The sequence below is a fragment of the Larus michahellis genome, chromosome 15 (assembly GCF_964199755.1).
Source record: "Larus michahellis chromosome 15, bLarMic1.1, whole genome shotgun sequence".
Classification (NCBI taxonomy): Eukaryota; Metazoa; Chordata; class Aves; order Charadriiformes; family Laridae; genus Larus; species Larus michahellis.
Window position 1 is genome coordinate 5,697,198 of NC_133910.1, and position 14,830 is coordinate 5,712,027.

The following is a 14,830-nucleotide window of genomic DNA, read 5'->3' on the forward strand; positions in this document are numbered from 1 at the left end:
TAATAATGATCAGGAGAACAAAGATTACTTGGACGTGTGTTTTTAGAAACACAGATTTTCTGTAACATCTCCTTTCTAAGAGATCTTTGGTGATCCCACCAGTAAATTGCCAGCAGGGTGAATCATGTTTTATTTTACATGTTATTCTTGCCACTTTAAAAGATTCCAAATAACACTTTTGTTTCTTGTGAACCGAAAGAGGCAATTACATACATATTATGGCTTTCTACAGTCATTGCACATTGTTGTATGCAAGCTGAAGAATATGAAGTTAACCAGCACCGGCTTTCTAAGCTGGTGGCTGGGTTTGATTTGCTAGCCTGCATGTTTTCTGCCGGTGCCCCAGCCCTTGCGGTTTCTATACGATTTGTCCTTGAACAAATGACAATGTGTATTGTGAAGCTGTCCCTTGTGAGAGAAGCCGCACATTCTTTGAACGTCCTTCAAGCTGTACTTTCCACTTGACCCCTGAGCATGGCTGTTGGAAGGATTTCGGATTTCGGGATGCTCCCAAACTCTCCAGCATCTTCAGTGAGACTCCATTGAAATGGTAATTTCTAGGGCATACTTCAGGCTCATCTCAGCTTTAGATAAAAATTAAATGTGGATTGCTTCATTCTGCATACTGAATACTAAAAGATGCACTCATTTGTCCTCTCTGCAGACACATGATGCTCTGCCAATTTCCTTAATCCAGGCACGGAAGCAGTCAGCAATTGTTTCCATTCACTTTTGATTCTGTCTGTAAAAGGAAATACCTGCAATCACGAGAGGCTTTTCAGAACAGGGATTTTGTAGAACTTGCCCAATTTCAACAAACTTTTTGTCTGCTGGCTTAATGGGCACTATCTGGCTGCACATCAGGGTGTCGGTTTTAGCTCCCATTGTGCTGCCATGTGTTTTTCATCGCAGAGATCATCTGTTATTTTAGGATTTCCCCATCTCTCAGTGGCTCTCTACTGACCTGCCAAAGAAGTCCAATCCCTCCCCCCTATATTTTAAACTTTTCTTTATAAGTGGATTGCTCACTGATATTGCGGCTTATATTTAATATCAATTTTCACAGATTTTCATGAATAGCTATTCCCTATTCCATCTACTTCTAGACTAGTATCCCATCCTCGTCTTTCATTTTTGCAACTTCTCTGTCTATGTGGTGTTAATAATACCCAGCAAGCCTATGACTGGATCCCCAGTAACACTTCTTAGTTATCTACGGAAAGACAGAAGTAGATACATGAATGCACTACCATTTATCAGAGTAAATGAAGGCAGGGAGCTTTATTAGAAGGCTCACAGCTGATTTAAATTAATATTGCCAACTGTGAGGTTTTACAAAGCCTCTTCCAGAAACAATAGCCGTGTCTGCACTGTAAATTAAGGGTGGTATTGAGTTGTACTCACTTTTGTAGCAAGGCATCAAACGCACATTGGGGCACGACCAGGCAAATAGCTCAAAGCCCAGCTGGGGTGTTTGTGCCTCTCCCAGCTTGCTGCCCCCAGCAACCCACCCCCCAAGGTGGGTGCGGAGGGGTGTAAGGTCCTGGGCTCTGATCACTCTATGAATCTCCATAAACCTTACACCTTGTGCCTGGCCATGTGCAATTTGTTCCTGTGATAATTGCAATACTGTGGTCCAGCCAGATGGATAAAACCTCGGTGCATGTTCATAAGCATTCACTTCTCCACTACTTGCTAGTGTGGTGTAGCTGGGAATGTGGCAGGGGTACAGAGGCAGAGAGTCATTTTCTCTATCCGATACATTTGGATTGTGGGATGTGAAGCATGACCTTCCAGAAATTGGACTCAGAATTTCACAAAAATTTTCCTTTCTTTGCCCATTTGACCTGAGCTAATCTGAGGCAATCGAATCAAGAGACACACTGATACAACTCATATTCCTCTTTAATTCCTAGTACAAACTATACCTTTCATTACATCCTTTTTTCTTGGTTTGTTTTTTTTTTTAAAAAAAAACATTTTTTTAAAACAATTGCAAGAAGAGCAATTCACTCCGAGCATGTCTAGAAACCAGACAGCTACCAGTTTCACTTCCCTCAGTGACATGCAGTGAGAAGCAGGAGTGGTGAAACACAACGCTTCGTATTTCAGGAAGTTTCTCGCTCCGGGTCCTTGAGTGATACCCATGCTGCTTTCCCCTGCACCCCTGGCCTCCTGAAGATGCCCAGGAGAGGAGCTCTTCCTCCGTGGACACTCGTGGTGCTGCTGCAGCTGGTGCTGGTCCCATCACAGGTGGCAGGCTGCCTCCTCAATCCCTGCTTGGAGGTACGTGATCTCTAAACAAGCACAAAATCCTTCTGTTTCTCTGGTGCAACGTTTCCCTCTGCTTGGCAGATTTGCGCATCAAGTCCGTTGTGTGTTAGTTGTCTTACGAAAGCCCGTCTTTTTTTCCAAGGCTGTTACCAACGCAATTGAAGTATTTGAAGTAAATGCTGGTCTCAAAAACATCTGAGAACCAGAACCAGCAGCATGAACCATTTCTTCTTGTTGGCTTTCTGTACCTCTGAGGTTACTGCAGGACAGTTAATCTAATAGATTATGTTTCCCTTCAGGAAGAGATCCAAGCCTCATCTATATTTTCTGCAAAATACAGGATTTTCGCCTGATTTGTACTGTAGAGTGATTTCACCGGTACCACAAGTACCTAGCACTGATAGCCGCCTTTTGCAAACTTTTGCCGACAATTATTGCTTACAGAATATCTGTGGTTAGAACTGCCTGCTTATCTGCAGTGTGACAAAGCTGAGAGCTGCTCCTGGACACACGCTGCACCCCCGTGTGTTTGTTTTGCTGTCTCTCTAAAAGGTTGCTGCTGGTTCATCCATAGCCTCAAGGAACACTGTCCTGTAGTTTTGCACCTGCTTCAATCAGCAAGAAATGTAGCTCTTCCTGGGGAGTAGGACTGGTTCTATTAGAATTGGGAAAGATGCTTAGGATATATAATATTATTTCCTAGATCTCAGGGCAGCTCATTTAGAAATTAACTACAGGGTTAGTTATTCTGCTCCTGCTTTCCTGACAGTGTAATTTTCTGGCACTCTATGAAGAGCAGATGTTGACCGTGGTTGGATCTGCCACTGTTACAGGTCACCCCTAACAAAGCTTTCAGATGCACGGGACTGAACGTCTCTAGAGTTCCGGCTGAAGTCCCAAATACCACCCAGAACTTGGATCTTAGTTTCAGCAATCTGAAATCACTCGGGCCAAATTATTTTTCATCAGTCCCTGAACTGCAGCTTCTGGATCTTACAAGGTAATGACCTCTTTTATGTGGATACTGGTTAATCTTGCTTCACCAGCTGGGCTACCGTGTTTGCTTATTTTGGGGTCTGTTGGTCTTGGCTGTTCTTTTTTCTTTTTTTGGCTTGTGCCTTTATCCCTGTGTCTGTCTCTCTGCACATCCCCATGGGCGAGGGATGGGCAGCTTTCAGTCCAGTTACAGAGTGCGCACCCTCTGCACAGAGCTGGGTCTGTCACTCAGATCTTGTAGGCTGGGATGTGAGAAGGAGGAGGAAGATGTTTTACTTCTCTCTGAACAAGAAAAATGTCAGACTTTTCACTGTTACAAAAACCCTGAAGTAGAACATCTTGGGAGAGCTGTTTTTCTAATCACAGTTTAAAAAAAAATAATAATGAAGGTACATTCATTTTCTAAAAGGCTGTTTTAAAATATCAACATATTATCTTTTCCCTTCTCCTCGCGTATCTGGGGGAGGAGATGGGGGAGGCTTATTAGCAAATTTGAATTGATGTATAATTTCCATTGACTTGAGACAACAGTTTCTCTGGGTAAATTGTTTCTCTGAAAAATGTCACTCAGTCCCATCACAGTTACAGCTCCGAAGTGGCTGAGTGGCAGAGCAGGTTTGCTGTGAGGCACTGGCTGGATTATTTAACAAATTTTGCTTGAATTCACTGCAGAATGGATTTGGGTCTCAAATTCTGTATCTTCCCATATGAAACCATCTTTAGGTGGCCACCCTCTTTTTCCCCTCTTCCTTTTCTCCTTTAGAGCCAACATGGCCTGGGGTCTGTTTCCTCCCAGATGTCATCAGCAAAACTATTGCCAGAGTTGTGAGCTTTGCCACTGGCTGCGTCATGCTGGTGCCAGCGTGCTGGTGCCCAGAAGTGGTTGAGGTGACTGCCTGAAGGCTGTGAGGGTGCAAGGTGTAAGGGAGTGCTGTATCTGGTTGGCTCTGCCGTGGATGCTGGCCATTATGATCTCACTTGGGCCTAAACAGAAAGCTAGAATTCTTCTTTCCTTCTGCCTGCATGAATTTTTTTTATCTTCACCGTGGCTCAAGGTCTCTTGCTTTGCAATTGAACTTCAGATTTAGAGAGGGAGGAGGAGGTGAGAGAAGGTCTCCTGCTCTGGAAGGGTTCCCTTTGCACATTCAGGAGTGCTGGCTCTGCCCAGCACAGTAAAGCCAAACCAACCCCCGGCGTGAGGTTGAGCCTGAGAATGTTGCACCAGCGCCCAGTGCAGAAATGTTAGTGAATATGTAATGAAAGGGACGGTGTTTCATCCACGTTTATTCTTTTTTCCTGACCAACAGGTGCAACCTCCACACAATAGAAGATAACTCTTTTGAGGATCTTCATAAACTGACCAGCTTAATTTTAACTGCCAATTCCCTCCAGTACCTGGGGACAGCAGTCTTCTGTGGCTTAACATCTCTGAAAAAACTAGTATTGGTGGAAACCAACATAGCCTCTCTGTCTGACCTACCCATTGGACACTTGCATAGCCTGCAGGAGCTGAATTTGGCCCACAACCGCATTGCTTCCTTGAAGCTTCCCAAGTATTTCACCAACCTGACCTCTCTCAGGCACCTGAGCTTTCTCTCCAATAAGATTACATATATCTCCAAAGGAGACCTTGATGCCCTGAGGGAAGCGAACAGGTTCAACCTCACACTGGTGCTTTCCTTGAATGATATAAAATACATAGAGCCAGGGTCCTTTGCAGGGATTCACCTTGGTGAGCTGGTTCTCAGGTCCTCTTTTGAGAACTTCATTGTGATGCGCACTTCTCTTCAAGGTCTGACTGGTTTACAGGTCAACAGACTAATAGTTGGAGAGTTCCGCAACAGTCAGAGACTGGTAGACTTTCAGAGCGGACTCTTGAGTGGACTGTGTCAGGTACAAATGCAAGAGTTTGTCTTAATCTGTTTCAGGGATTTTGAGAATAACACAGACACTCTTTTTAACTGCATAGGCAACGTCTCCAGCATTCGGTTGGTGAATCTCGAACTTGAAGAGGTGTCAGAGGTTCCTATGTTCTCTCAAGTGAAACAACTGGAATGCAAGAAATGCAAGTTTAAGGAAGTGCCTGCCATGAAGCTGTCTCTTTTCAAGGAGCTGAGAGTGCTTCGTATTACCAACAGCAAATACCTCAGTAGCTTCCAGCAGAAATTTGAGAGTCTAAGTAACCTGGAGGTCATAGACTTGAGTGAGAATCGCCTCTCCTTCACTGGCTGCTGTTCCCGTAAGTTTCACAACTGTCCAAATTTAAAACACTTGAACCTAAGCTTCAATTCTGACATCAGTGTGACTGGAGATTTCACTAATGTGAAGAATTTGTTATATTTGGACTTTCAGCACACAAACTTATTTGGTCCTGGCTCCTATCCAGTGTTTCTATCCCTTCAGAAACTTATTTACCTCGATATTTCCCATACCAGAACTCATGTTAAATCCCAGTGTACATTTTGTGGCTTGAACTCTTTGCAAGTGCTCAAGATGGCAGGCAACTCCTTTGAGAACAATAAACTGGCCAACAACTTCAAAAACCTAAGTCACCTCCACACCTTGGATATTTCAGGTTGCAAATTAGTACACGTGGATCGAAGAACATTTGATGCGCTCTCTGAACTAAAAGAGCTAAACATCAGCAATAATAAGATACTGAGCTTTGACCCTGTGGTCTACAAGCCCCTTCAAGCCCTCACAGCCTTGGATTTCAGCAACAACCAGCTGAGTGTTTTGTCGGACTCAGCCCTGGAAATCCTGCCTGATAGTCTGGTCCTGTTAGACATCTCTCAAAACCTGTTTGAGTGCTCTTGCGTGTACCTGAACTTTCTGAAATGGATCAAGGAAAAGCAGGAGCTACTGCAGAACAAGGAGTTGATGATATGCCACACGCCTGCATATGTGAAGAACGTGAGCCTGTCAAGCTTTGATCTGTCCTCCTGCCAACTCAGTGCCAGCACAGTGTCACTCTCAGTGATCATGTTGCTCACTGTAGCGGCGTTCCTCTTCCTGATTTACAAGTACTACTTCCAGCTATACTACTCAATGGTGCTGCTCAGTGGGTGTAAACACTCTGCAGAAAGGGGTAACACCTATGATGCATTTGTCATCCACTCCAGCAAAGACCAAGAATGGGTGTTGAAGGAGCTGGTGGAACCCTTAGAAGGAGGAACACCTCCCTTCCAGCTTTGTCTTTTCTCCAGAGATTTCCTACCAGGGGTACCTGTTGTCACCAATATCATCCAAGAAGGTTTTCTGAGTAGCAGAAATGTCATCGCAGTCATCTCTACTAACTTTCTGGAGAGCAAGTGGTGCAGCTTTGAGTTTGACATTGCCCAGTCCTGGCAGCTTGTTGAAGGAAAGGCTGGAATCATCATGATTGTACTAGAAGAAGTGAATAAGGCCTTGCTGAGGCAGAGGCTGGGGCTGTCCCGATACCTGAGGAGGAACACCTATCTGGAGTGGAAAAACAAGGAAATAAGCAAGCACATCTTCTGGAGGCAGCTGACAGGAGTCCTGCTAGAAGGCAAAAAATGGAATCACGAGGAGGTAAAGCTCATGTGAGAGAAAGAGAGATCACTTCCGTCCTGTCTCCCATCCTGGCCTTTACTGATGGCTGGTGCTCAGAAGTTGGTTCTTCTGTGGCTGTTCAGAGTTGGAGGAAGTGGATGGAGGCACTGTAAAAGCACTACAGAAATACCTGCCTTGCTGGTCAACCGTTCTCAAGGGAACTTGCAAGCTAAGGAGTGACAACAGCTAGAAGAGCTGCCCATGCCTGAGCTCCATGTTTGTCTGTAGCTGTCAACCAAAGCTGGTCCAGCAGTCCATGCAGGTCTGGGGGGCTGGTGAATAGATGGAGTGCTCTTACGGTCATTTGTCTGCCTCTGAAAGTGGATTTGGGTCCTGGGGCCATTTGTCCCAGGGTCTGTTGCTTTGAGTGGACCTCAGGTTCTCCAAGGGGAGATAAAAAGTACAGGATTCTTGGCTCTAAAAATGGTGGGAAACAGAAACAAAGTTGGGATCCTGAAAGTCTTGGGTCCACCTCCTTAGGCACCGTGACTCAGGGGAAAAACCCTACAGAAGGAAACGGGGTGCCCTGCAGCTGCAGACTGCATGGCAGCTACTCAGTGAAGCTGAGCAGTTATGTCATCAGTGTGGGGGCAGGTTGCCATTGGTGGGAAATTTCCCCGATGTGTTTATTTCAGTTTTCTTTAGACCAAGAGCAAATACTGAAACCCCCAAATATTTCCATCACCCGGAACTCTTGTTTATATCCACATTATATAGCACTTGAGAGAGTGCTTTGAGGTTTTCTTGTGGTATCTGGAGATCAGTGGGACTAGAAGAAGCTGCAGAAATGCTTGATAACTTTAAAATCAAGATATTTCTTTGCTCCAACTGCTTTTCCTCATCCAGCGTTTCTGGATATACTGTGTGGGGCTGCCCCATATGAGCAAGATTGAGCTGGAGCAAAGTGTTTTGATGTTTACAGCCAGCCAGTTCTAGAAGAAGCTTTTCCACTCTCTGGACCAACCTTAATTCACTGTTGGAAGGTGCTGTAGGAGCCTTCAGCCCATGGCTTGAAATGGGCTTTAGATATGTTTGGACCTAAGAGGCTGAGAGCCCCTCTTCCTTCCTCCCATCGTGCTGTGGCAGCCTCTGGTCCTGGTGGACATCTCCACATGTGTGGTCAGCCTTTCCAAGGCTTCGGCTGCTACGTGGAACAGGACAGTTACTGGGAGAGTTTTGCCTTTGATTCACTGAGAACGTGCCTGACATTTTGCAGGGAGAAGAGCTGGAGGAGAGAAGCCTGGGTGGGCTAAACTAACTGTATGCCAGCACTGCCCTGAAAAAAGGGAAGGGAAGTCTAAATGCCATTGAATCATATTACAGAGCACTCCACTGATGTGTCGAATATTGAATAGTGCTGGAGTATTGCTCTCTATTTACGGAAGGCTTTGGTTGGGATTAATCACTGAATTAGTTTAGTTTTAAACTTGCAAATCCTTCTATAATCAATGACGTTCTACAGAGATAAAACAGAAGCAATTGAGTGGTGAATCAGATCTGATATTTATTCAGAAGAAAGGGCCTGATCCACCTCACTTTTCCAAGCACCAGTCAGCGACATCTCCGACAGCTCCGTGGAAGCCAGTGATAAGTGAGATCGACATCAGGCACTATTTGCAAAAGAGGGAGAGCTGGTTCCAGGGCTCGTGCTGGCAAAAGCTGAATCACGGTTCCTCTTTATGTGCTGTGTCAGTCGTATATTGCGATAACACTACCAAAAAGTCCCCACAGCCCTCTTCTCTAAGGTTTTTTTGTGACCTATGAGATGAAGCTTTAATAGAACTAAGCCCCATGCTGCGTTCACTTGCCGGGCGAGTTTGTTTTGCATCTGCTAAGCCCTGTTGCGGGGATTTCCAAGGCACGGCGCTCCTCACCTCCGCCGGGATCGATGGGCGCTGAGCGCTGCGTCCCGCCAGCAGAGCTGAGTCCTCGCCCAGGGGCAGAGGCTGCTGGGGCTGGGGAGGGGGTTTAGCAAGCGAGGGCACAGCTCCAGGTTCCCTGCATTGAGGCTAAAAGAAGAGCACAGAGGACAAAGCAAATATTAGCCCGGATTTCAGCAGCTACAAGTCAAACTGGAAAACAAACGAGGAAAAATTAAATGGGGTGGGAGTTCCTGCTGCTGAACTGAGCAGCATCAAAGTGACATTCCTCCTTTCTGTCTGTGGTTCGTCTACAAACGATTCGGTGTATATGTATTTCTGGCACAAAGCAGAGAGTCCTATGATGCTTGATTGTAATTATAATAATGAGTTTCAGAAAGCCTGCAAGAGTTTCTGGGCATTATAATAAGGGTTTAGAACAGTGTTGTTTAAAAAACAAGTGTTTGTTGAATATCAAAGCAACTTTAGGAAGAGAGCTGAGGTGATGCTGAGAGGAGGCTCCCACTTGTATAATTTAAAAAGAAATCAGTCACTTGTTCTTCTCTCCCTATTCAGAGTCTCCGCAGCTGAGATGGATACGTGAGTTGCCCCAAGGCTTTCTGACTGCCCGAGAGAAAGCACAAAAGCCATCATAGCTTCTGGAGGGGGTGATGGGAGCGAGACGGTGCAGTGAGACAGAGACAGGGGGCTGTGGCATTCAGAAAACAAGGGAGTTTGGAAGAGGTTCATCCTCTGCAAGCCCCGCAGTCACTGTCACCCCTGCTTCCCTCCACGCATTTAGATTTCACTTGGCCTCAGCAGTAGTTGGTGCTTTGAAGCCACAAGCTGATTTCTTTTATTACTGAGACCTTCAGGAACAGAACAGGGATATGTTTGGTTTTTTTGCTGCGTGGCACAAGGAGGCTCAGGAGGACAGGCTGGCTGGTGACACGGACACCCCTTGATGGGACCTGGGTGCCAGGCACAGCCGTGTGCTGTAAACGTCCATCCTCTGCTGGGCGAGCGGCTCCCAGCCCTCCCTCAGGGGGCCTTAACCTGCCCCGCCACTGCCCGTCTTCCATGCTTCGTGCTCTCTGAGTCTAGGGGGAAAAGGACTGTGTGAACAATTACATTTTCACAATTTTCCCAGCGGAGAAAACATAGATTTGGTTTTTGGAAGATGCAAAACCACTTTCCCCGATACTCTAAATGGGGAAAATATTGTGATTCAAACAGAAACACACACACATATTTGCCTGTGTTACAGGAAGCAAATTTCCAAAGGAAAACTCTGAATGTTCTCATGGTTCCAAACATGTTGGCATGCGTTGTTGTTTGGAAGTGTTGGCTGTGCAGCAGGTAGCTTTGATATTATTTATTTGTTTGGGTGAATAAATGAGCAGCCAACCAAACATCCATGCAGGTCTGCATTCATCTTTCGTGTAAGTAGCTGAACGCGTTCCAGTTATTAAAGCACCTATTTTACTAAGGTCATAAAAACAGATGGAGATGAAGCTCCGAAGGGCTGTTGCACCCGAGCTATTTCATTTCATTTGTGATGGGGATGTGCCCCGATTTCACGATGTACTTAATTTGACCCATGCAAAATGCCAGGAGAGACGAAGCCGGGGTCTTACTTGCGTTGCAGAGGGTGATGTCTCAGAGGCAGACCATACGATGTGCCGGCATCATCGCCAAGATGTGGTTTGCATTGAAGGCTCTGAGCGGAGCGAGCCCTCATTAGCATGATTGCATTTGTGATCTCCACGCTGTAGCGGAGACATTATGTAAAAAGCTGCAAACTCGAGCCATTTGCATCGATGCCTGCCTGGATCTGGCTGGCTGCAGGAGCAGCGCGGCGTGAACGCTCCCTTGGCTTCCCCAGGTATTAGCACAGAGTCCCGGTGTCAGGTAAAAAAATCAACAAAACAAGAAAAAAGCAGCTGGTTTCCCTGGACCGACTGATATTTGACAGGAACAGGTTGGAACTTTTCTGGGAGAGTGTTTGTCCTTTGGGAAATGCTATTTTGTAGGTGGTTTATGTAATTTAATGAGGTAGCGTAGTGAATTCATGGAACAGAAATTGTCATAGCAGGGTTTCTGGTCGAGTATTGCACGGGGTTGTAATCTTGGAACAGGCACTTTGCATGGAAACAGTGATTTTTGCAATGTTTTGGAGGGGTTGGAAAAAAGGATTTCAAATAAAAGTTAAATTGCTCCACGACATCATTTAAAAAAAATGTCAGTTTAGGCTCGTGCTGTTGTTTGTCTGAGTACCCTTTCATTCTGAAATTTCTATTTATATAATCTGACTAGCCTCCCAAAACAAACCCAAAATGTAACAATCTTTCCGCTTACCCAAATTAAACAACACAAATTTCGTTTCGTGGGAGATTTTTCGTTGCTGTACCATGCTGCAAAGCCGGACCTTTGACAAAATGGAAATTCCACTTCTATGAGGGCTCTTACCCCGACCCTCTGAAAGTTAAACCTTCCCCTGGCTTTATCACAAATGTACTTTGGGCCGTACAAAAACACTGGAGAAGCCCCAGAACGAATTTCCCGAAGTGCCTTTTGCAAAACATCTTGAGTAGGTGCAGTCAATCAATAGGGGCTGCCCGAGAGCGATTGAACGTGGTGGGGAAGAAGCAATTCCTTAACAAGTTGTTCTTTGCCGTCGCAGCTCAGGCTGAGAATTGGGACAAATGACAGCAAAGCGTGATTTGCAGAAGAAGAGCCCATCTGCCAGCAGCGCTCGCCTTCCTCAGCTCCAAGGTCACGTAGAGGGCAAAGTCAATAATCCGCCAGCATGGACCTCCCTGCGCTGCTGCGAGCACAGAGGGAGAAACATTGCATAATTGAGGATAGCTCTGTTAAGAGCCTTGAAAAAATCAAGGAAAAAACAAAAAAAGGAATAAAAAGAATAGGAAAGAGACTAGGGCAGGATCTCGGGGAAAGTGGCCGCAGTTTGGCAGCTGGGTGAATCTCAGCTGCCGGAGGTGGCTTCGTCCCAGGGTTTCCAGCACTGACAGCCTAAAGCACCTAGAAGGCGGGAGGTTTGTCATGAGGCTGTAAGTGCTGCCTTCTTCTGTGATGGCGATAGGAAAACATTTTGAAAGCAGTATCTCTGAATAGTTGCTTTTGAATCGTGTTTTTGCCTGCTGGTGCCTGAGGAGAGAGCAACTAAGGCAGCAGTGGTGTGTGTTTTCCATCACTCCTGAGAAGAGGGGGGTTATTCTGCTCTGTTCAGCAAGTCCTGGCTGGAACAGCCCAGATTTGGGACTTGTAAGGTGCTTCCTTGCTGGGAGAGCCTGGTTCACCCTCTCGAAATGTCATCCTGAGGCATCCTGAATGAAAATGGTGTTTTGCATGTTCCTCTCCTTGTCTCCCCAGCATGGGCAGTGCTCAGGCTGGGCCAGCGTTCACTACCTGCACCAGTCCTCTTCCTACCCTCGTGGAGGAGAGGGACTGAGTCACCATTTAAATATGTTTAAACACAGGTGAAACTTTGGCCTTGAAGCCTGCTATGCACGTGCCTTCATGTGTTCATTAGGGGAGCCTTCAACCCATTTTGCAGTGCTCTCTATGACCTCAGCCTGCAAAAAGTGTGATTTTAGCTATGATTTTCAGCGGATGCCCTGTCAGAGAAGCGTGATGGCACTTCCCTTAACCTTCCCTTGCATTGCTTCCCCCCACAGCCTCCCCTTTTAGCAAATGAAACATCTGCACACCTGTATTTTCCAGCTGCCCAAAATACGTCTTTGAGCCACTTTAGCTTTAGCAACGGTATTAATAAGTCTTCTGTCCTTGCAGTACCCTGTGGCTAGAGCAGGGGCTCTAGAGCAGGGGCTGGTTTAAGACCAGGGTCCGTGCAGGAGGGATGGAAATGAGCATCGCATGGGTACCAGCCTTGTTCTGCTGGCGACACTGGGCTGGCAGCCCCTGGGGCTCCAGCTGAGGCAGGTGACTGGGAGAAAAACACTTCAGCATCTCTGCAGCCCCAAAAGCCTGGAGGGGAAAAGCAGCCCAGCCCAGATCCCGCTTTGTGCCTGCTGGGCTACCCAATATAGAGAGGGAGTGAAGTGGTACATACAAAAAATCCTCCAGGTCACGATTTATTATTCTTCACTCCACTTACAGCCATTCTCAATTACAGGACACAGGTTGCAGGAGAGACAGTCCCAAGCCAACAGACATCTTCTTGCCACGTCTAACCCATGTATCTAAGCCTTCCCATCAACAGCACACCCCGCCTCCTCTGGGTCTGTCTGAGCCCCCTCTCACACAGGCTCCCTGCTGTGAACTGATGGACAAAGCATTGGCTCCGCTTCCGAAAGGGCTTTTGGCACCCCGCAGCACCCTGCTGCACCCCTTCTTCGACAGCATCCTTCACTGAACGGCGGCTGAGGTGGAGCATGGAGAGGAGCTTTAAGGACAGGTTTTGAAAGGGTGATGAAAATGAATTCTTGACCATGTCTACAAATGAGGTGTGTAGCAGGGAGAGGGTCTACGGCCCCCACAGGTTCAAAATCCTCCCACCAGAACTGCTCAAAACCCATTCATTACTGGTGGTGGGGCAGATCCTCAGCTGAAGCAAGGGGTCACCCCCTCCTCTAGGGCCCGGCCCCGCATCCCTCCAGCCGGAGGATTTCTCACTCTGCCAGCAGCCCAGCGATAAGGGAAGGACTGCAGCCTCCCCTGCCTGCAGCTCCTTCCTCCCTTATCCCCACATCTTGAGTGCTATGCAAATAACAATGGGGTATTGTTAGGCAAAAGAGATTTAATTGCAGCCTACACTCCCAGAGAGGGTGAAATAGGCTTTTCTCCAGATCTAATCTCCAGTTTTTATCTTTTATTCTCCCCCTCTCTCATCCTTTCCCTGTCCTCAAAGTTTCTCTTTACTTTCTTTCATCTCCCAGCCAGCAGACAGTGACCAACCCAAAATGTATGAAAGAAGGGAGGGGCGTCCCTTTTTTTTTTTTTTTTTTCCTCATTTTTTAAACAGTCTTTAAATCCTTTGGAGTGTTTTGGCCCGCAGGAAGGATTAGCAGTAATTCCCCTGCCATCGCTTGCTTCCGACACTCTGACAATTCATTCTCCTTAGATCCCCTAAACTCACTGCAGAATACATTAGCCAGAGGACAGGAGTGGGCCTGAGGAGACTGTTCTCCCGCGTCCCGGCTCGCTGCAGCCTGGTGGTCCAGTTGAACGCATCCTAACACATCCACCAGAGGCCCCTGGGTGAGCACTTCTCTTTAGTAGCCTGAAACAAACCCAAACTTGCCCCGTGTGGCAGCGCTGGGATGCTCTGCAGTGGTGGATTCGCAAGGTGGTGCCTGAAAGTTGCTCATCTCAGCGACGGATCTGGTGGGAGCCCATGTCCCCTCCCTGCTCCCAGGGTGCCATCCCTCTGTTTTCTTTTCCGAGCAGTGTATTCTTCTGGGAAGGGCACGCTACCATCCCTGCCTGGATCCCTGCTTGGATGGAAGCATCCCTGCTCGGGTGCTGCTGAGCCCCCTTAGATGAGAAACGCCGCCTGTTCCCTTTGCCCCGCCGCGTTTTCTCCGTTGGTAAAATGGGGATCGCAGCCTGCAGACTGCGAGTTACTGGAGTGAAGCACGAAGAGGGAGGTGGAGTCTGGATCGGAGCCCGTGAAAGCTGCACTTTCTGTTCCTCCACTCCGTTTCCCCCACCTTGGGGTTTTGAAATCCTTCTCTACACCTCTCCCCTGTGCCAGCAACTGCGTGTCTGAAGTCAGATCCTTACAACCCCTTTCCCATCTCCGGTCCTGCTTGCGGTCACTTAAGTTTTGCTTTCTTTAAGGGAAATAAGTGCACTGACAGTAGCACAAGAAAAAGCAGGATTTCACCCGCAGGACCCTCTTTGCAATTCTGCCTTAGCAGTAAAGCCCTCCCTGCCCAGGTCTGTCTTTCTGCCATCCCTTCACTGACGCTGTAAGTATTAAAATAAGCCGTTGATAAGAAAACCCACAGTCTTCCCCCTCTCAGCTCTTCCTGAGACTGTGGCCCACATCTTTCTGACCTGCACAGAGTCAGCAAGTTTCAGTTCCCCGCCGCTCGCCCCCTCTAACGGCCCGTGTCCCGCGTGGTGCTGAGCTGGGCCAGCCC

At 47.1% G+C, this 14,830-nt stretch overlaps 1 protein-coding gene across 1 annotated transcript in view; it reads left to right on the forward strand.

Annotated features, from left to right (window-relative positions):
• TLR4 (toll like receptor 4) overlaps window positions 1–11,009 on the forward strand; it is a 20,591-nt gene extending 9,582 nt beyond the window's left edge. The window contains exons 2-4 of the mRNA XM_074608863.1: window positions 2,113–2,286; window positions 3,108–3,274; window positions 4,578–11,009. Of these exons, the coding sequence (XP_074464964.1) occupies window positions 2,182–2,286; window positions 3,108–3,274; window positions 4,578–6,837 (2,532 nt within the window). The 5' untranslated portion in view covers window positions 2,113–2,181 and the 3' untranslated portion in view covers window positions 6,838–11,009. The remainder of the gene's footprint in view (window positions 1–2,112; window positions 2,287–3,107; window positions 3,275–4,577) is intronic.
• Window positions 11,010–14,830: the final 3,821 nt, after the last annotated feature.